Source organism: Phoenix dactylifera, chromosome 3 (genome assembly GCF_051530095.1).
Source record: "Phoenix dactylifera cultivar Ajwa chromosome 3, Ajwa_hap1_PhDact_Kaust_v1.1, whole genome shotgun sequence".
In the NCBI taxonomy this organism is placed as follows: domain Eukaryota; kingdom Viridiplantae; phylum Streptophyta; class Magnoliopsida; order Arecales; family Arecaceae; genus Phoenix; species Phoenix dactylifera.
The window spans coordinates 52799871-52821230 of NC_143192.1; the positions used below are offsets into that span (position 1 = coordinate 52799871).

At 42.3% G+C, this 21360-nt stretch overlaps 1 protein-coding gene and 1 non-coding gene across 2 annotated transcripts; both read right to left on the reverse strand.

Moving 5' to 3' along the window:
* On the reverse strand, positions 1 to 73 carry TRNAE-CUC (transfer RNA glutamic acid (anticodon CUC)). The gene has a single exon. It is a non-coding gene; the product is annotated as a tRNA-Glu (tRNA).
* A 3346-nt stretch (positions 74 to 3419) lies between these two features.
* On the reverse strand, positions 3420 to 6687 carry LOC103706157 (thaumatin-like protein 1). Its single transcript, XM_008790174.6, has 3 exons — positions 6342 to 6687; positions 5544 to 6237; positions 3420 to 4164 (listed from the first exon to the last, which is right to left on the reverse strand). Exons 1-3 carry the CDS (start codon positions 6412 to 6414, stop codon positions 3984 to 3986), a joined length of 948 nt encoding a protein of 315 aa, XP_008788396.4. The 5' UTR covers positions 6415 to 6687; the 3' UTR covers positions 3420 to 3983.
* Between the last annotated feature and the right edge of the window lie 14673 nt (positions 6688 to 21360).

Genomic DNA, 21360 nt, shown 5'->3' on the forward strand with positions numbered 1-21360 from the left:
TTCCGTTGCCGGGACTCGAACCCGGGTCTCTCGGGTGAGAGCCGAGTATCCTAACCAACTAGACTACAACGGAACGTGAAAAACACCGTCCGTTGAAACGTTAAGATGGGTTCGTGTATGGTATGGTGTGGGGTCCTCTTCCTTCTTAGCCCTGTGGTTTGGCAATGCCTCGAGAGTCGAGACGAAGAGAGCCGCGGAAAACGCATAAAGGCAACACCATCAGCGCCTAAAGGTTGTTTGTTTGTTTGTTTCCAAGCCTTGCAGCCCCCCACTACACACAAGTTGGGACGGCAGCGTTGAGCACCGCACAAAGCTTGTTACCAATTAAGAATGAGAATCCTCCTCCTATCCAGAGCCCTTTGAGGCTACTTGCTCGAGCTTTTCCCGGGTTTCTTTCACTTTATTAGCATTCTCCTTTCCTTCATTTTCACATACTGCACTGGACTTTGGCGAAAAGCTAGAGGACTACATGTCTTGGAGACTCCTTTGAAAGGCCAACGTTTTGCCAATGATTGAGAGAGCATGAACTTTACGAGACGAACGCGTGGATGCACACGGAGATGAATTGGATTGGGTTGGCGGCATATGAGGACATATGGTGGTGGATGGACAGCATTAGACCTCACAATCGACTTCTTGCCGCGAACATTTTGCTCAAGTTAAAACCAATAGAAAGTGGTGGTGCTTAGAAAAATTCACACCATCAGGGCCATGATTTGCGATGGGATGGCTATTCAGACGCAGTATGTATTTCGGGAGGTCAATAGGGTGGCTGATTGGATAGCGTTCTTTATCGCCAACCACTCGGAGGACCACCTATGGGTGGGCGAGGTGAAGGTGTCTAGTATTCTCCGGAATGTACTATTTTTTGATTTTCAAACTTAGCATGGCCGGATTACAATATTTTGACCAGATTACACATCCATCTGTAACTTGAATTTGTTAAGAGAGTCTGCTAGCAAGTTGCTAGAGTTAGTGTGTAAGTCTGCCGACTGTACAGTATGTTGTATCTATATTAGCAGAAATATAAAATCGTCATGGGTGGATGACCATTTTTATCGAATCTCTTTCTATTTCTACATGCATCTCTCTTTTTTTTGGTAAATATAACTCTTTCTATTTAATTTGTATTTTGAAGCTACTCCAAATGGTAATGATAAATCATAAATGGGATAGACAACCATTCATCAAATAAAGCATGGGCTATTTTATTTTTTATTTTGACATTCATAAGCGTAGATTATCAAACAAAAAGTACATCAATTTTCACTCTCTATATTAGTAAAAATACATAAATTGTATTTTTGCAGCGGTTGGTAAACAATTCAATTTATAATTTATATGATATAATTATAAAGTGAATGTTTTGCACTTTATAGTCACAAAAATAAAATTAAAAAAAAATCTAAAAATGGCAATCTTGCGCAAGCTTGTAAATATACTCAATCTTATGGTAAATGATTTGGAATCCCATGTCATACGATCGACTAACATCGTCACCCCCACCATGCAAACAGATTTGGAGTGATATGAAGCTAATTTATATTTAATTCTTTGGTGTCACCTTGTGCTGGTGTAATAGATTTGCAGCGGGCGATATTGTTTGCTTCTAAACCAAGTCCAAGATGTCTAGGGTAGTCCTAGTTGACGTAATGACGACGGACCTCGAGTGCGACTTGGCACCAAATTGCAGTTGCTGGAAGGTTTGCATGTGACTCTCTCTAATTAATGGTCCCCCAAGTTCACTGTGAGAACCTAATTTCATTGTCACGAGCGACCGCCGTTGGGCTCCGATAAGCCGGTGGTGCCGCATCTCAACTAACGTCGGTGGAGGCGGCACGAGGTGGTCCTGTACCTATCTGGTTCGAGGCGTGCGACCATCCCTATCGGCATGGTCATATTGAGAGTCCTTAGAATCTCAAACATGCAAACCATCAATCTCAAAATCTATATTCTAGTACCATATAGAACAGTACACTACTCGATGTATTTATTTTGCACCTTGAATCATTATATTTGATTTACATTGAGTAGCATGCTGTTCTAGAGGTTATTCCATAGAGGTTGATAAGAAACTCAAGGCCAAGCAGCGGAGTCAGGATCCGATTGCCATCTTCGGATCGTGTGGTCAAAGTTAGCCTTATGAGGACCTGGCGAATATTTAATCTCATATCGATTATGTATTAGATAGATTTTAGATTGTATAAAAAAACTCAAATAATATCTTTTTTTTACTATTTTTTAGGAGCCAATGAAGTGGGTGCATAATGCTCCTATCAACTAAGTGTAGGAAGCCCTTGTGGGCTGTTCGACTTTTTTTTTTTTTGGTACAATAGCGGCTCACACACAACGAGTGTGAATGCAGCCTATAAGATCAAAAAGAATAAGAGAATACAAGGATAATGGAACCAAGGATAGGTATCCCAAGTGAAACCCTCCGGAGTGATGAGCTGTGAAGGATGCCACCCAGTCAGCCGCATTGTTAGCCTCCCTATAGGCGTGAGTGGCCTGGGGGGAGGAACACTCGCTCAAAAGTTGGCGGATATCATGAATCAATCGCAACCCGCCAGCGATACTGCCCGGATCCCGGATCCATTCGATCACCGTGGCCAAGTGCCGCTCAAGGATAATGCGATCCGCTCCCAACACACGTCTTGTGTAGGAGACGCCCTCCCATGCCTATCTGTTCGAAGATCCAACGCCCCCCCTTCCCACCAATTGGGCCTCTTAATCTCTGATGACGAACTCTGCACCTCCGCTGCCCTCAATCTCGCTAACATCGCCATCGAAGTTCACCTTGAGAAAGCCAAAGGGTGAAGGCTCCTAAGATATGGATATGGTCCTGAGCGCTACAAGAGCAGAATAAGAACTCCAAATTCCCCCAGCCAACCCAAGGGACGATGCAGTGGTGCATCTTCCATGTCTTGGGTAGGCCAGCTTCTTAGGGGCTCTTCGTGAATCCTATTTTTCACCCACCCCAATCCACCGAGAGCGTCGAATTATCTGCTCCCGTTGCACGACCTTTCAGATTGCATGATTTTCTTGTTTTCGCCTTGTAAAAATTTTTGGCAGCGATTTCGTCCCATTCCGCGTTTAGCATCGTCCCTTCATTTCATAGCCAACATCCTCTGACGACGTTTCTTTCCGCGTGCAAAGTTCCAAGCTACAAATCGGACTGTCAATAACTTTTTTTCTCAGAAGCGCTAGCTTTGCAAATTTCAGAAAAACAAACATTTAGAGCATTTACAATCTAAACTGGCTTTCTTGAAACTAGGCCAAAACAACCATAACATCCATGAACTGCATTAACCAATACTTATTTAACTTGTGGAGCCATTAATTCATCATTCAAGTCGAATTTTTATTAAAGTCTGCCAATTGACTTGCAATTAGTAGCTCAAACGATAACATGACAGATATCTTAAAGTCCTGAGTAAGGAAAACTATTTTATATAGTTCCGGGCCTTCCCCAACCAAACAACAGAGAACAAAATTAAGGGAACTAAAAACAAAGATAATTGAAGTAGTCCATAAGGGTGATCATTGCATCCAACCACCTATGGGTCCACTGCAGCAAGGTGATCAGAGGACCAGCTGACCACCATCATCACCCAAGTTGCTAAAGTTAACAGAACTACTCTTTTCCTCCACCCCATAAAAAAGAATCGGAGAGTAAAAGCCATCCCCCATGATTCCTACATCCCCACGCCCCCCATGACCATCAAAAGCACCAACCGTACATTATTCTATATATATACATCTTTGTTTTCACCATATGAATTAACCAACACTCAATATGAAATCTATAGAATATAGTTGCACAAAACCATTGCCTTACATCACTTGACTCGAGTCAAACTTCTCTTCCTCGATAAGGCTGCGGGATCATCACCTCTCTTTAAAAGGAAACTCCTTTTTACCAGTCCTCAAAGAGAGACAGCGAGAGCAGTGGATAAGAAGAGGAATCAGAAGAATTTTTAATGCTATAGCGACAATAGGATGCAAGCCATGGTGGCGACGATTAGCAGGGATTGGTGGATGAAAGACAACCTCGCTGTGGTGGGAGGAGAAGCCCCAGTTGCCAAGCTTGCAAGCCAAGAGTTATCTTCCAACAGCACCCCTCCTCCTGTTTTTGGAGTTGGAGAATCTGTAGAGGATTTCTGACTATTTTGGATGACAACAAAAGAAATCAGTGAGTTATGTTGATCAATTCATATAACAAATTTCAATAAGTTAACAATTCAAACAATATAAGTCCAGTTTCCGAACTTGGCTGAATCATGAACTCAACAACCACCAAACAATATCTTACAGACTGAACAAAGTTTTTTCTTTAAAAAAGGTGGGACAAGCGGTTCTGACTTTAATGATTGTTTCAGGGGAAAATTAAATTAGGATGATGTGGCTAACCAGTTAATCATCAACTTAATTTAATGAGCTACCTGTTAAGATAGTGATACCTTTTCCAGCTTCCTTGGCTGAGTGATGAAATCAGCTACCATACATGCAAATACTACCATCCGGACATAATGTTGTTTCCATTGTTGATGCATATCAATTAAAGTTTACAAAATTAATTAATCATTGTATGTTTATAGTTTAGGAAATATGTCCCTCTTTATATATATATATATATATATATATATATATATAGTTTAATATTGTCAGGATTGTTGAAACATCTACTAAAATTTAGACAATTAATTAATAATTGTCGGCTTATCGTTTAGGAAATACGTCTCACTCATCAAGGTCATCTGAGTGCTACACATACCGAGCAAATAGCATCATAATGAACTAGATAGTGCTACCTAGATAGCAGCTAAACTTCACCCCCATACAAGACCTTTTATTAGTGGAGCAAAGGGAAAGAAGGTACTGATGTTTAAAAAGCCACTTTTCCAGTTTATTTGGCTGATTAACGAAATCAACTACCTAACAGGAAGTTCTATAAAAAAGACTAAAAGCACGGTTGAGACATAAAAACGACCAAACTTTATACACATCTTCCAAGTTACTTGGCTGAAGCTGAACCCAACCATGTCATAAAACCTTCTAAACCGGTATGTGGGAAAAGAACAAAGTGAAAAAAAAAACAAGAGGAACAAAGTGGAAAGATCATCATCGCTATTCACTACATTATTTCTTTTCTTTTTTACTTTGTTATTTTCCTCTTGTTTATCATCTTTAGCTCAGTGAAAAAGAAAAAGCAATTGAGAGCAAACAAAAAAAAAATCAAAAGAAAAATAAAAATTATGCAGAGGAACCCACCGTTTGCAAGCATATATTCTACTTGAGCACTTGTCATACTAAATACCAAATTTACGAACAAAGATGAACAAAGAAGGCAACCAAATACCCAAAAAAAAAATAAGAGAAAAGAAAAAGAGAAAGCAATCCAGGTTCTCATGAGCAAGAACGATTTAATTGTAAGAATGAGACTCACAAAATTTTAATTGTAACTGCAATAATGCAAGCAAAACGAACATTATATGGTTTTTGATCGAGATTTTTCATTCATTTTTTTTAGTGTTGATGCATACCTCGGCAGCGATTCCGGGCAGAAGGTGATGGTATAGTCGGCGCCGGAGCAGGTGAAGGTGCTGGTGGGGTCATCAAAGGCGTAGCTGTAGGACTTGGGGCACGCCGACTTGAACATCTGGGAGTAGGAGGAGGGCCGGCAAGTGGCCGGGCTCGCGTACGCGCCGCTGCAGCAGAACTCCGGCTTCCCGAACGCCCCGCACGCGCTCCGGCACGCCTCCCCCTCCCCCTCCCCGATCCTCAGCTCCACCGGGCACCGCCGGTTAAGATCCGCCGCGCATCCCGCCGGCGCGCACCCGCCGGCGCCGCCGCGGCTCTCCACCACCATCGGCAGGTTGTACCCGTCCACCAGGCTCACGTCGTAGAAGTCCTTGGCCGACGCCGGCCTCGCTAGGGTGAACTCCGCCAGCGTCGCTGGCGGCGCCGCCCCCCCGCCCTTGCACTCCACCTCCCCGGTCCCGCAGTCTCCGGTGGCGCAGGACCCCTTGCCGTCGCCGTCGAACGTGCACCCCGTCCGGGCCCAGAACCGGCCGGACCACCCGGTCGGCGCCTGGAACGACCGGGAACCGCCGGCGGCCAGCTCGAACCCGGTCGTCTCGAGCTCCGAGCTGCCGGAGCTCGACAGGATCCCCGGCCACACCGTGTAGCCGCACTTGTTCGCGAATGTGAATGTGGTGCCGCCCACCACCAATAGCCCTGTAAGCACAAACATCAAAGAATTTTCCAGATCCAGTCTCTAAATAGAAAAAAGAAGAAGTTTAGGATAATTAGGTTAAAGGGGTTGGAGCAAGAACTATTACCACTAGAAAGGAGAAATAGGAGGAAAAGAGAGAGTGCTACAAAGGGAATTGGAGATGGAGGCAAGGGATCCATTAGAAGGAACCAATTGGTGGGCTTTGTGTCTCTCTTCCCGTCTAGTTCTTGCTTCTTCTTCTTCTTCTTCTTCTTCTTTTTTTGCTTCCTCTTTTCCTTGACAAATTTGGTGGGTCGATGTTTCTATAGTTAGTGTTGGTGGTAATGGGAATAGTTGAAGTGGGGTATGGGGTGCATTGGGTGGTGGTGATGGGAGAAAGGAAAGGACGAAGGGGAACAGTGATAGGTGGCAGAGAGGGAGGAGGAATGGAGGAGAGAGTGGATGGCACCACCACTCATAAAATTATCTAATGAGGAGGGAGGGGGAAATCTAAGCACACCCTTTTAGCCTCCATTTATAGGCAGTTCACCCATTATTTTGGTTTTCTTCGTTTCAGCGTTAGTGAAACAATATGAGCTTAATGCCCATGCTGGCGGATTTTATTATTATTATTATTATTATTATTATTATTATTATAATTTTCAACGTACCCAACGATTGCTCACACTACTGAGTGCAGCCAACAGAATTAAAAAAAAACCTTCTATTGGCCAAAGGATCTTTCTAGATATTGAGGAGCATAGGAGGCGACCCAGTCAGCAGTCTTATTCACCTCTCGATACGCATTACATGGCCTAAAAGGCACTGCACTTATCCATTATCCACCAGATGTCGCTTCGCAGAAGATTTACAACCCCCTTCACCCCTCCTCCCAGATTCAATCTATTACTGTAGCTACATTCTTCTCAAGTAGGATATGCTCAGCCCTTAGTACGCGTATCGTATCGATAATACCTTTTCATGCTGCTCTGAGCTCCGTTCCAATGGGCCCATGGCTTCTTCTTTGATGGAAAGCTTTTAGCCTCTTTTTTTTTGCTAGAACGGGTGGATCATACCTGGCGGGTATAGATACACTAGGATATCTCGGAGTACCAAAGGCACCTCTCCATTTTCAGTCCATAAGGTACCTCCGAAGTGACAAGCTACATACGCAGCTACCCAATCCGTAGCACCATTGGCTTCACGGTAAATATGCTTGGCCTGAAAGGCCCCTCCAACCCTAACCATAGCCCAAATATCTCGGAGCAATAGATGGTTACAACCGTAACTCCTTGAACCCCCCCCGGATCCAACTGATAACGATGGCTGAATCACCCTCCAGGATGATGGACCTAGCCTGTAACACGCACCGGGCATGGCGAAGGCCCGCCCAAGCAGCTCTCAACTCTGCACTCGGAACCGAAGTGTCAAATAACTGACTACCCCCAGCAGCCATAACTCTGGCAGACGGGTCCCGAATAACAAAACTCTCACCTTCCCTCATGCCACCGTCCAGGACTGACCCATCAAAGTTGACCTTGAGGAAACTCGGGGGTGGAGGCTCTCAGGTGAAAAACACCGTACGGGATACTGTCGAAGCAGAGTGGGAACCCCAGATATTCCGAGCTATTAAAGTCCCTCCAACAGGGATGGTGTGACACAGCTCTGCCGCCTGATCGCGAGCACTCTCCACCACAAGTCTCGGCGACATACGTCGATCGCCGAATATACGAGCAATCCTAGCCAACCAGATCTGGTAGGCAGTACAGCTCGCTCGGACCGCCTCCTGACGAAGCACCGGGGACACCGAGCCCTGATGCATGGCCTGTAAGAACTGGTCCCTACGGCTCCACACCACCTGTGGGACTCCTGCCAGACACCAAGTGGCCCTAGCCCATGTACACTGAAACAAGGCATGGTCCACCGTCTCGTCCACACCACAAACCCCACACTCCAATGAGATTCTCAATCCGCGTTCTCCAAGTATAGCTCTCGTGGGAAGGCGGTCCTAGACCACCTTCCAGAGGAACAACGCGACCCTCGAGTGGAGTCCCAATTGCCAGATCCAAGCACAGTCCGGCCCAGGCTCGTACTCCCGCCTAAGAATGCGGGAAAGATCGCCCATCCTGACCTTGGTTCTGGTAGAGAAACTCCACACCCGCACATTTGGTCCACCACTCCTTGATAAAGAGAGGGACCGGACCCGCTCCGCTAGATGCTTCCCGAAGAACTGGGCCAGTCGAATCTCATCCCAATTGCCCCCCCCCCCAGGGGTCATAAGATCACAGACATGTAGGCCCTCCTCAGCCTCGACACTAACCGTAGTCGGTCAAAGACGCAGAGGGAGGGCATCGACCCATGGGTCCTCAGCCACATTGATGCTACGCCAAACATGGTGGTGGACGTGATGATACAAACATGGTGATGGGGGATGACAGGTGAGGATTAACCAACTTTGGTAGGAAGGACAGCATACTAAATGCAATTTGCATTGCATTTAGTATATTTTTTGAACTATAATAAAGGAAGCGACATACTTCCCCCAATTATATTAATATGAACAAAATTTACAGCTTTGCTGAATTACAGTGATTCCCAGAGTAAGATGCCAAGGAACAAATGACATCCTAGAAAAACAGAACAGCCACAGACCATCTAAATATTCTGATTTGGCATCGGGGACCAAGAAGATTCACAAGTGCTTGGTGACCGTCTTTGCTTTTTTAACACAGGCTCCCCCGTTAAATGAAGGAATAAAGAGCTTTGTGGAGGATTGCATTGATGAAAGACTTTTCATGAAGAAAAACTCTGGAGTTTCATTCTAACCAGATGTGCCGACATATGGCCAAAGTGAGTTGGTCCTATCCTTTCTTAAGAATGCCCTAGGCTCTCCTTCGCCTCCAAGCTGCCAATCGATCTCTAATGTCCTTTGGCCGACCAATGATTTTGAGCTGAGTTTTAAGAGTGAACCACAAACTTTTGGAAAAGAAACAATTAACAGGGAAATGGACTTTGAGTCAGCTCCACATAGAGAACACCCAATCCTCTTCCCCATCTTTTTTTGCCATCACCTCACCTAAGTGCAATTTTTGAGAGCCAACCACATAAACACTTTAACCTTCTCTTGGCTGCTGCTCTCCATATTGCCTTGTGAAATGGCCAAAGAATGCCTCCATAGTTTATGAACTTGCAGAAGGAATTAACTAAAAGGTTGCCATTGGTGATGAGTGTTGGGGCCAAAACAGGAATATTGCGGAATAAACTAAGCCAAAACCAAAACCAATTAGAAGCATTATTCACACAAGCAATATGTCAAACACTTGAAGAGTAGAAAGAAAACACACCAAATTTACGAGGAAAAACCCTCCAGTATAGAGGAAAAAAACTACAGGGTAAATCTGATTAATCCACTATAATGAATATAGAGTTTACAATACTAAAGTTTATGCCCAAAACTTGAGTTCTCAACAAATTGAAAAAACTCCAATATCACCTCCCTAAGAGTAACAATGATCTTACCTAAACCACCACAATGTGATGAACCCAAAAATGTAATGAGTTCCCTAAAAATGAAGACTACAACTCCCTATAGCATCTAATACAACTCTTATATAGAAATCTAATTTGTTAAATCTCCGTGTGAAAAACACACATAAGAAAAAGAAACCTGTTTCTCTCTGTACGGCGTGCAAAAATAATTTACGGCTTCCGCAGATTTGAGCACTCACGCACTCCCCTTTCTGTTCCGCCGTCCTCTTCCTTTTTTTTTTTTCTTCTTTTTCACTGCAGCACGCCGCTCCTCTTATTTTTTGTTTCTCCGCCGCAGCCCCACTGTTGCTGCGCCTCCTTTCATTTTCCTTCACGAGCTCACATCATGTTGTCTTTCTCAAGTAGGCAGGACCCACTTACAATCTCTCCCTCCAGCCCATTGAGAAAAGAGATTGTACTCTAACTTGCTAGTTAGAACCATGCCGACCAATCCAACACAAAGTTTCAGCTTCTCTCTGCTCACAACTTTCGTCATCATATCAGCTGGGTTCTTCTCAGTATGAATCTTCTGTAGTAGTACTAACTGCTTTGCAACTGTCTGGCATAGCCAATAGTATCTCATATCTATGTTCTTCATGCGTGAATGATATGCAGCATTCTTGCTCAAGTCTAGTACACTTTGACTGTTACAATGAACTACATACTCATCTTATTTCAAACCCAAATCTTGAAGAAATTGTCTCATCCAAAGCATCTCTTTCCCTGCTTCAATAGCTTCAATATACTCAGCCTCAGTGGTAGATAAGGCAACACTTTTGCAGTTTCGACTGCCAAGATACAGCTCCTCCTGCAAAAGTAAACAAATACCCTAAAGTTGATTACTTTCCATCAAGGTCACTTGCCATATCTGTATATATATAACCCTTTTTTACAAAATTGGTTTTGAGCCTCCAAAGGTCAAGCACATCTTAGAGTATCTCTCAAGTATCTAAGATCCACTTTATTGCTTGCCAGTGATCTTTGTCAGGATTAACAAAGAACTAGCTAACAATTCCAACAATATGAGCAATATCTGGGCGTGTGCAAACCATAGCATGCATCAAATTTTCGACTGCAGAGTAAGGAACTACTGCCATGCTATCTTTCTTTTCCTTTGTAGAAGGACAAGTCTTCTTACTCAGTCTGAAATGATCACTAAGAGGTGTACTAACTGGTTTAGCCTGCTTCATGTTAAACCTTTCAAGTACTCGCTCAAGTCAATATACTTCTCCTATGATAACCATAGCTTCTTGGCTTTCATGTCACGAAAAATATGCATACCCAAAATCTGTTGTGCTGCACCGAGATCTTTCATGTCAAAGGACTTGGACAACTTTGCCTTCAAACTGCGAATCAACTAAACATCTTGTCCTATTATCAACATGTCATCTATATATAACAGAAGAATAATGAATTTACCATCAGAAAATTTTCTAACATACACACAATGATCTGTCTCTGTCTTGGTAAAGCCATGATATACCATGAATGAACCAAACTTCTTATACCATTGCCTTGGAGCCTGCTTTAACCCATACAGACTCTTCTTCAACCTACAAATCATGTGTTTTTTTTCTTTACTTCAAATCCTTCTGGCTAGACCATGTAGATCTTTTCCTCTAAATCACCATGAAGAAAAACATTCTCTACATCTAACCGCTCAAGCTCAAGATCCAAGCTAACTGCCAAACCCAGATAACTCGAATGAAACTCATCTTGACAACTGGAGAGAATATCTCATCAAAGTCAATACCTTTCTTCTGCTTGAAGCATTTTACCACCAATCAAGCTTTGTACTTTACTAGCTTTTCACCATCCATCTTTCGCTTGAACACCCATTTGTTTTCTAGAGCTCTTTTACCTTTAGGAAGCTCTACTAACTCATAAGTGTCATTCTTCTGTAAAGAACTCATCTCTTCCTGCATAGCTTTTATTCAACTTTGCTTGTCCTTGTAAGTCTGCACTTCCTAAAAACTCTTTGTCTCCCCCCTTCAGTAAGAAAAACAAACTCTAATTTAGAGTATCTAGTTGATGGACGACGCTCTCTGGTAGACCTTCTAATCTGAGACTCTACCGCAGTAGGCTGCTCCCCCTGCTCAACACTCTCTGACAGAGTAGACTGCTCCTCTTGCTCAAACAAATTATCCTCATTAACAACTGGCTCGTCACCTTGGTCTTCAACTTGCATCTCTTCTCCATCAGTGGCACTTTCTGGAGGCAAAGGGCTAGATGTAAGGTCAGAAACACCTTGAACTGCTTGACTGGGCTTCTTTACTTTTTCAAAGTCTGCCAAGGTCTAGTCTTCATAAAATACCACATCTCTACTTCTGATGATTTTCTTCTTCTCTGGATCCCATAGCCTATAGCCAAATTCTGCATCTCCATAACCAACAAATATGCAAGGAATGGCTTTATCATCAAGCTTTGTCCATTGTTCCTTAGGTACATGTGCAAATGCCTTGCATCCAAATACTTTCAAATGAGAGTAGAAGACGTACTTTCCTGTCCATACTTTTTCAAGAATATCAAAACCTAAAGAAACTGATGGAGACCAGTTGATTAAGTAGCACGCAGTAAGTACAGCTTTACCCCAGAATGACTTAGGCAGTTTAGCCATTCTCAACATACATCTGACTTTTTCTACAATGGTGCGATTCTTTTTCTCTACAACACCATTATGCTGTGGGGTACTGAAAACTGTCTTCTCATATCTAATACCATGCTCTGAGCAGTAATTCTCAAACTCATTAGATGTGTACTCACCTTCATTATTCATACGAAGACATTTCAATTGCTTTTCTGTTTCTCTCTCCACCAAGGCATGAAACTGTTTGAAGCACTGAAATACCTGATCTTTTGTTCTTAAAACATAAACCCACACTTTTCGTGAAGCATCATCAATAAAGGTAACAAAATATTTGCGGCCACCTAAAGACTCCACTTCAATGGGACCATACACATCAGAATATACCAAATCCAATTATTGGATTTTCCACTAGAGACTTTCTGAAAAAAAAATTCTATGATGCTTGCCAAGTAAACAGTAATCACAGGGATTCAATGACATACCTGTATGGAAAGAAATGAGAAATTTTCTTTCCAAAATCTTTAATCCCTTCTCACTCATGTGAGCTAGCCGTCTGTGCCACATATCTGCTAAAGCATCATCTTCAGTCATAATCACTGTACCACTGCACAACTTTACTTGTGTTTTGTAAAGTGTGCAATAAAGCTTTCCTCTAGCAAATACCATTGATTCCCTCGATAATTTCCATCTCCTGTTGCCAAAATAATTTTCATACCTAGCTATATCAAGAGCATTAGTAGAGATCAGATTCAGACGCATATTTGAAATATGTCGCACATCCTTGAGTGTAAAGGAACATCCAACATTGGTAACAAAACAGATATCACCAATTTCCATAATATCAGCAAAACTATCATTTTCCATCTTTACCCTGCCAAAATTACATGCTTTATAAGTAGTGTAAGAGCTCTCTCCTTGAAGTGATATGACAGAAAAATGCTGAGTCAATTACCTACTCCACATTGGGATCTGCAATATGACAACACTGATTCTCTCCCACACAGAGAACTACCACTGCTTCATCTGAAACACAAGCAGTGGTGTCTTTATTGTTGGCATTCTTCTGATTCTTTTTCTCTTTCAATTTTTTTTCCAAGCCTTGCATAGTGCTGTTAACGAGCCGAGCCGAGCCCGAGCCTTCCTTTCACAGAAGCTCAGGCTCGGGCTCGGCTCGGGCTCGATACCGAGCTCTGTATTGGGCTCAAGCTCGGGCTTGCTTGGCAAAGCAAAGGCTCGGGCTTGAGCTCGTAAAGCTCGTTTCAATTACGAGCTCGGGTTCGGGCTCGATACGAGGGACTCTGGGAGACTTTCGTTTGGGCTGGGCCGGCTGAGAATCTTTCATTTGGGCTGAGCCGGCTGAGAGTCTTTCATTTGGGCTAGGAGACTAGAGCTCGTTTGGGCTCGTGAGCTGCTCGAGCTCGGATGTAAACAAGCCTTATATTGGGCTTGGGCTCGGGCTCGTTTGACTAACGAGCCGGCCTGAGCCGGGCTTTTACCGAACCGAGCCTGAGCAGCTCGGCTCATTAACAACCCTAGCCTTGCAATATTTCTTCATATGACCCTCTTGATTATAGTAGAAGCACTTGATTTGTTTTTTTGCACTAGACTGACTTCTGGAAGTGCCGTGCCCCTTAAAATCTCTGCTCTTACCAAATCCCCTATGTTCTGTAACAAGAGCCTGTGCACTATCCTTACGCATGTCTCTTCTTCTTGTTACTTCATTAAACAAGCTATTTTTACCAGAGTAAGTTGTAGCACCCATCGGAGCAGAGTTGCTAAGTGACACCACCAAAGTCTCCCAACTATCAGGCAATGAACTCAACAACAATAATGCCTGCAACTCATCATCTAGCACTATCTTCATTGTGGTCAACTAATTCACCAAGTCATGGAACTCACTCAAATGCTCAGCAACAGATCTTCCCTCTTTCAGCTTCAAATTCACAAGCCTCCTAATTGCAAAGGCTTTGTTTTGGGCCGTCTTCCTCTCATAGAGACCCTCTAACTTTCCTCCAAAGACTGTAAGCATCTATCTCTTGAGATACATGATGGAACATACTGAGATCAATCCACTATCTGATATACCTAATAGCTTCCCCGTGCATTTTCTTCCAGTCACTGTCACTAATGTCCTTTGGCTTAGCATTAGCACCTTCAATAGGCTTATATAAATCCTTACAGTAAAGAATATCCTCCATCATAGACTTCCAAATAGAATAATTAGAACACTAAGTTTCATCATGGTACCCGAAGAATTCTCCATCTACTCCCACAATATCTCCACATCCACACAACCTCGGCTCTCAAACCACTTGTTAGGGCCAAAACAAGGATATTGCGGAAAAAACTAAGCCAAAACCAAAACTAACTAAAAGTAATATTCACACAGGTAATATATCAAATACTTGAAGAGCATAAAGAAAACTCTGTCCCTATCTGAAGCATAGGGAGACCACACTAAATTTATGCGGAAAAATCCTCTAATTTAAAGCGAAAAAAACATGGGGCAAATCCGATCAATCCACTATAATGAATATAGAGTTTACAATACTCAAGTTTATGCCCAAAACTTGAGTTCTCAATAAATTGGAAAATCCCCAATATCATCTTCTTAAGAGTAACAATGATCTCATCGAAACCACCACAATGTGATGAACCCGAGAATGGAATGAGATCTTTAATAATAAATACTACAACTTCCTATAATATCTAATACAACTATTAGATAGAAACTCAATTTATTAAGAACCACTCCCTTTTCTGTTCCGCCGCTCTTTCTCTTTTTTTTTTTTTTCTTCTTCTTTTTCACTGCAGCTCCTCTTATTTTTTGTTTCTCTGCCGCAGCCCCAGTGTTGCCGCGCCTCCTTTTGTTTTCCTTCACGCGCTCACGTCATGTTGTCCTGCAAAAACAAGAGAGGTCAAGCCCTAGTGGGCTATTGGGCCTCCTCAAGTGGGCTGGACCCACTTACAATGAGCTTCCCTACCGGAAAATCTGATGGTCTAGAAGGTCTAATAGAGTCCAAAAGTTGGAGAAGAGTCTCAAGTTGCTTAGATTTCAAGAGGGATAGTGAACCATAAAGCTTTATATGCCATTTTTGTTTCTTCCAACTCTAGTGAGATGCTACGGAGGCATTAATTTTTGCCGCTCTTTTATAAAGCTCAACAAATAAGGATGCTATAGGGGTAGAGCCAGCCCAAGCATCTATTGAGGCTGTTACACCGTTACTGTCACCTCCGCCTTGAGAAAGATCCTGGGAGGTTTCAGTGAACAACCGAGTTGTTTACAACTACTCCCAGCTACTAACTAAGCTGTTCTCGAGTTGTTCTAACTTACCTTGATCTTAGGAGTATACTAATCTTCTCTGTAATCAGTTACAAAACATTCCAATATAAAAATACATCTCCTGCAACTCCTAAGGGAGTAAGGAGACTTCAGTAAAACTACTGATCATATACTCTATAGCATCCTCCCAAAATCTGATGTTCTCCCTATTCCCCAATTTGACAGCGGTGCAATTCCACGCAAAAGTCCTTGCTAAGGTGCTTCAGATAGGTGAAATTCTCATAAATATTTTTCTTACTCTAATACCTAACTTCCTTTTTGCATAGTATGCATTCTTTGTTTTGCTGCTCCATGTTGCTTCTGGACCTTTGATAAGCTTCCATGCCCATTTAGCTAACAATGATGAGTTAGATCATTGGTGTTTTTGATGCATATCCCTCCTTCCTTCTTGTCTCTATATGTGCGGGCGTGTGTTTAGTCCCACATCGGTTATTCGCTGGGTAGATCTTGGGTACTTATACAGGATTAAGGAACCCAAATAATAACTTCCGGCTAGCCATTTTGGGTGAGATCCTAGGTTGTTACAAATGGTATCAGAGCGGACCCGGCCCATAACTTATGTGGACTAGGGGACACTGCAGTACGGATCTATTGGGGCTGACCACGGGCCAATCGTGGTGTTTGTGATTAGATTTGAATAGATTTGAACCCTTAGCCTGACGAGGATGTCAGGACTTGAACGAGGGGAGTATGTGAGACGGGCGTGTGTTTAGTCCCACATCGGTTATTCGCTGGGTAGATCTTGGGTACTTATACATGATCAAGGAACCCAAATAATACCTTCCGGCTAGCCATTTTGGGTGAGGTCCTGGGTTGTTACAAATGGTATTAGAGTGGACCCGGCCCATAACTTATATGGATTAGGGGACACTGCAGCACGGATCCATTGGAGTTGACTACGGACCTATCGTGGTGTTTGTGATTAGATTTGAATGGATTTGAACCTTTAGCCTGACGAGGACGTCAGGGCTTAAACGGGGAAGTATGTGAGGATTCGTGCGGGCGTGTGTTTAGTCCCATATCGGTTATTCGCTGGATAGATCTTGGGTACTTATACAGGATCAAGGAACCCAAATAATAACTCCGGCTAACCATTTTGGGTGAGGTCCTGGGTTGTTACAAATGGTATCAGAGCGGACCCGATCCATAACTTATGTGGACTAGGGTACACTGCAGCACGAATCTATTAGGGCTAACCACGGGCCAATCGTGGTGTTTGTGATTAGATTTAAATAGATTTGAACCCTTAGCCTGACGAGGACGTCAGGGCTTGAACGGGGGGAGTATGTGAGACGGGCGTGTGTTTAGTCCCACATCGGTTATTCGCTGGGTAGATTTTGGGTACTTATACAGGATCAAGGAACCCAAATAATACATTCCGGCTAGCCATTTTGGGTGAGGTCCTGGGTTGTTACACTCTGCACACACAATCCTAGTTAACAAGGCAGTTAAAGCTGGAGATAGAATATGTGCCCTTCCATAAGAATGCCCTCCTAATTTGGTTCATTCTGTTCACCACCCGTTGGAGGAGTTTGAAGACAGACATAAAGTAGGACAATAGAGTTGTCAATTATTTTGAGTTCCAAGATGCAAGTGTTGAAGTAATTCTTCCAGTAAGAGGCATCCAGCTTTGTTTTGAAAGCTTCCTGTCACTGAATGGAGGACCAAGATAATGAAGCCAAAGGTACATCTTTTACAATTCAGAAGGGTGGCCAAGTGTTTAGCTTCATCACTTCCCATGTTCATACACATTATGGCGCTTTTGTGAAAGGTGATTCTGAGTCTAGAAGCTTGTTAAAACCTAAGCAACACTGTTTTGATAGCCACGACGCTCTTTTCTTCTGCCACAGAAGAGGAGGGTATCATCTGCAAAATAAAGGCTTCTCAGATTTGAAAAACTAGGTTTAGATCTAATACCTTCAATGATGCCATTTAATTCGACTTGCTTGAGGATTCTGGAAAGCATGTCAATCACCAAAATAAACAGAGTTGAGGAGAGAGAGTCGCCAGGTCATAGTCTCTGCTTGCACTCGATCCATTTTCCCGGGATTCTATTCACTATTACTACTATTGAGGCCGATGGCTGCAAGGAACCGATCCATTCAGTCCATTTTGGTGAGAAACCGTTACTCTGAAGCACATCTAATAGAAATTTCACGCTTTTTCAAAATCAAGTTTACATAAGACACATTTATGCTAGATTTATTGCAATAAGCAATGTATCTTGATGCGGGATTTGCACCCCGTCACCAGCAGAGTCCCCACTGATCCGAGCAGCGGAAGAGAAAGTGTCCTCCAGAAGGTATTGTCCGCTTTGGGTCCGATTCAGGGGTCGAGCGTACCCGGAGCCCTCCTCACGGCGCCTCACGGTTTTGCCCCACAAAAGGCGCCTCCTAAGGGAAGGGTTATTGAGCCCCTCATTATATGGCACAGACCTTCCCGCTACACGGTCGATGTAGGACTAAATTCGGAGAACCCCCCGTAACACAGCCCCCCCAGCGGGGAGGTCCTGTGCCCGGGTCGGCTCCTTACTGGATAAGCGGAGGGCCGAGGCCCTCCTTCTAGCGCCATCTGATGCGGGATTTACACCCCGTCACCAGCAGAGTCCCCACCGATCCGAGCAACGGAAGAGAAAGTGTCCTCCAGAAGGTATTGTCCGCTTTGGGTCCGATTCGGGGGTTGAGCGTACCCGGAGCCCTTCTCACGACGCCTCACGGTTTTGCTCCACAAAAGGCGCCTCCTAAGGGAAGGATTATTGAGCCCCCCATTATATGGCACAGACCTTCCCGCTACACGGTCGATGTGGGACTAAATTCGGGGAACCCCCCTAACACATCTCATATGCGCAAAGGAAGTTCTCGATACTAGACCTCTCCTTAATAAATGCTAATTATGTCTCATCCACCAACAATGGAAGGAACTTGGCAGGCCTTAAATATAGTAGAGACATGAAATACAACTTACAAAAGCAGTAAAAACAGAGCATGAAACATGAAACAACTGATTCAAACTTGATATCAATGACAGAAAACCAAGCAAACCATCATTTAATGATCTTAGACGTTAACAACTAACTTGATTTGGCTTCAAAATTGAAAATCTTAGCATTATGTTCTTTCCATAATTTCCACATATGTATATACATATATGTACGTAAAATTATTCCAACTTAGGCAGTGGTAGCAAAAGGAACAATTAAGCTAATGTAATTATTTAAAAGAGAGAGTCTATAATGTCAAGAAACCAATAAAGGAATTTCATACAAATGTCCAAACAAATTTACTCATTCAACTGAAAAGCTAACATGTGTTTTCCAGATCCTAAGCTCCTATTTGTTCAGTCCCAAGTGAGAGATAATGAGCTGGCTCAGCAAGTTACCAATATCTCTAATCAAATTAAGCATGTCATGCATGAAATATAATTTTTCATAGTACAAGATTTTCAATCACAAATAAAAGCGTGCTAATTAATGCATGATATAGAGCATGCCTATCAAATATAGATTTTAAGATATTTAATGTATCTAACCAAAATAAATTTCCTATATATGGACCATCGATTGTTACTCTTCTAGCCTTTATGACTATAGCTATGATCAACTCGTGGCAAGCCTCAGAAAAGACTAGATCCTAGCTATAACATGCCATCCATCAATCATGCACTAACGCTAGCGATCATCCCACTAAAGGTCTAGAAGGTAATCAACTCCGAAATCATACAGAAAAATATGCTTTCATTATATTAGTATGTGCTAATGATCAGCCCCGACTAGCTAGATCTGAAAGAAAACTAACTTCCAACTACAACACATCATCAATTGGCATGTGTCAGTGATCGCTTGGAAGAAGACCGGATCCTGAACTTGTATGATCATAGTCGTACTAGAGAGTAACAAAATCAATATATAACATGTACAGCACCAATTATCAATGTAACAAAGTTGGTTCATGTGGAGGTAAATCATGCCATACTTGATCCAGTATTTTAAAAATCATTTTTATATATAGCATATAACATATTTATAGATAATTTTCATTATTTAAATTGTAGATAATAATTATAAATCAAATCATGTATATGATAAAACACCAGGAGTAGAGGTAACTCACAGTCCAGATAACTAAGGTCAAATATCCTTCTGATAAGAATAATCATAGCCTAAAAGAAATATATCCAACATCAGTCCTACTTCCTCACCATATTTTTTTTAATCCAGAATCTTTCTTAATCTTATTTCAAATCTAAATATCCGACAAGATTGTGACACCTTTCTAAAAGTCCAAATCTCATCTGTCACTCGATTAAAACCCCGATTAAAATTTTTCAATTTAAAAGCCAAAATAGAATTTACAATAGTTGTCTTAGATGCATGGGTCATCCCCTTGACACTCCTCTAGAGTTAAAACCTCTTACTAGTATAACAAACACAATGAGAGAAAGAGAGATTCGGTTTGAGTTCCATCAAGGATATGCGTATCTAATCCAATTTGTTACTATTTAATTAAATGTCATGCTATATTTTAGAGTTGGTAATGATTTTACCTACTTATTATGCAAATGTGAAAAAAATTTAATAGCTATATGTATATATGGGGTATGTACTATGGGGCCATCCACATATTTTTTTACTATAATTATATGTCAAGATGAGTGTTTGATGAATACGGCTTTGGTTGGTGGAGTGCATTGTCACGCGTGGATGCTGTGTAGGCCATAAATTCTCCGTTTCGGAATGCCAATTATTGTGTCACGTACGTCATCAGCGCATCACCTGTGACATGGTGGGGACAGGGTCTCATACCGCATCGCAAGCACGTCCGTTCGATAGCAAACTATTTGGCCCGTCGCCAACCCCGACAACACCTTCACGAGTTTCACGCCTCTGCACCCTTTCTTAGCCTTCACGAGTCACCCTTTCTTTTGGGAGAAAGACCTACACGAGTACTGCCACAAAAATTAATGAGCGGCTGTGATGGATGGATGCACGGCTGCATAATGCACGTCATGCACGGCTATTGAAGGTTTTTTTTATTTGTATAATAAGTAGGTAGAATCGTTGGCAACTCTAAAAATTTATTTGGTTCGCGGGAAGAATTTTTTTTCTAAAAATATGATTTCTGATAAGCAAATTTCTAGAAAAAGAATGTCTAGAAAAATAATTTTGGTATGTTTGGTTAACCATAAAAAAGTGACAGATTTTCGAAATACTTATATTTGGTTGATCATCCACTTTTCTGAAAAAGTTATATATAATTTCTATTATACCCTTAATAAAAATTAAATTTTTAATGCTCCTTTAATGCTTCTTTAATGTTGAAGGATCTTTTTGGGAAAAAATAAAAATGAAGTGATTGTCGCCTCCCATGTTTCTTATGGGAAAGACTTTCCCATTAAATGTGAGAATCATATTCCCATGGAAATACAACTTTTCCATCTCTCTCCTTTGAAAACTCCAACCAAACAAGAGGCATTTTATTGTTCTTCTGTTGAGACACTTTTTTCCTTTTTTTTTTCCGCGAACCAAACGAGCCCTAAAAGTTTGCATAATATTAAATTAAATTCTAACAAAGTGACGCTAAGTTTCTCAATCAAATACATGGCACTGAGAAACATCAAGCCATGACACGTCGACCCAAGAAATTGGTGAAAAACGTAGAATTAATTGGCGTTATAGCATGGAAGCTAGCC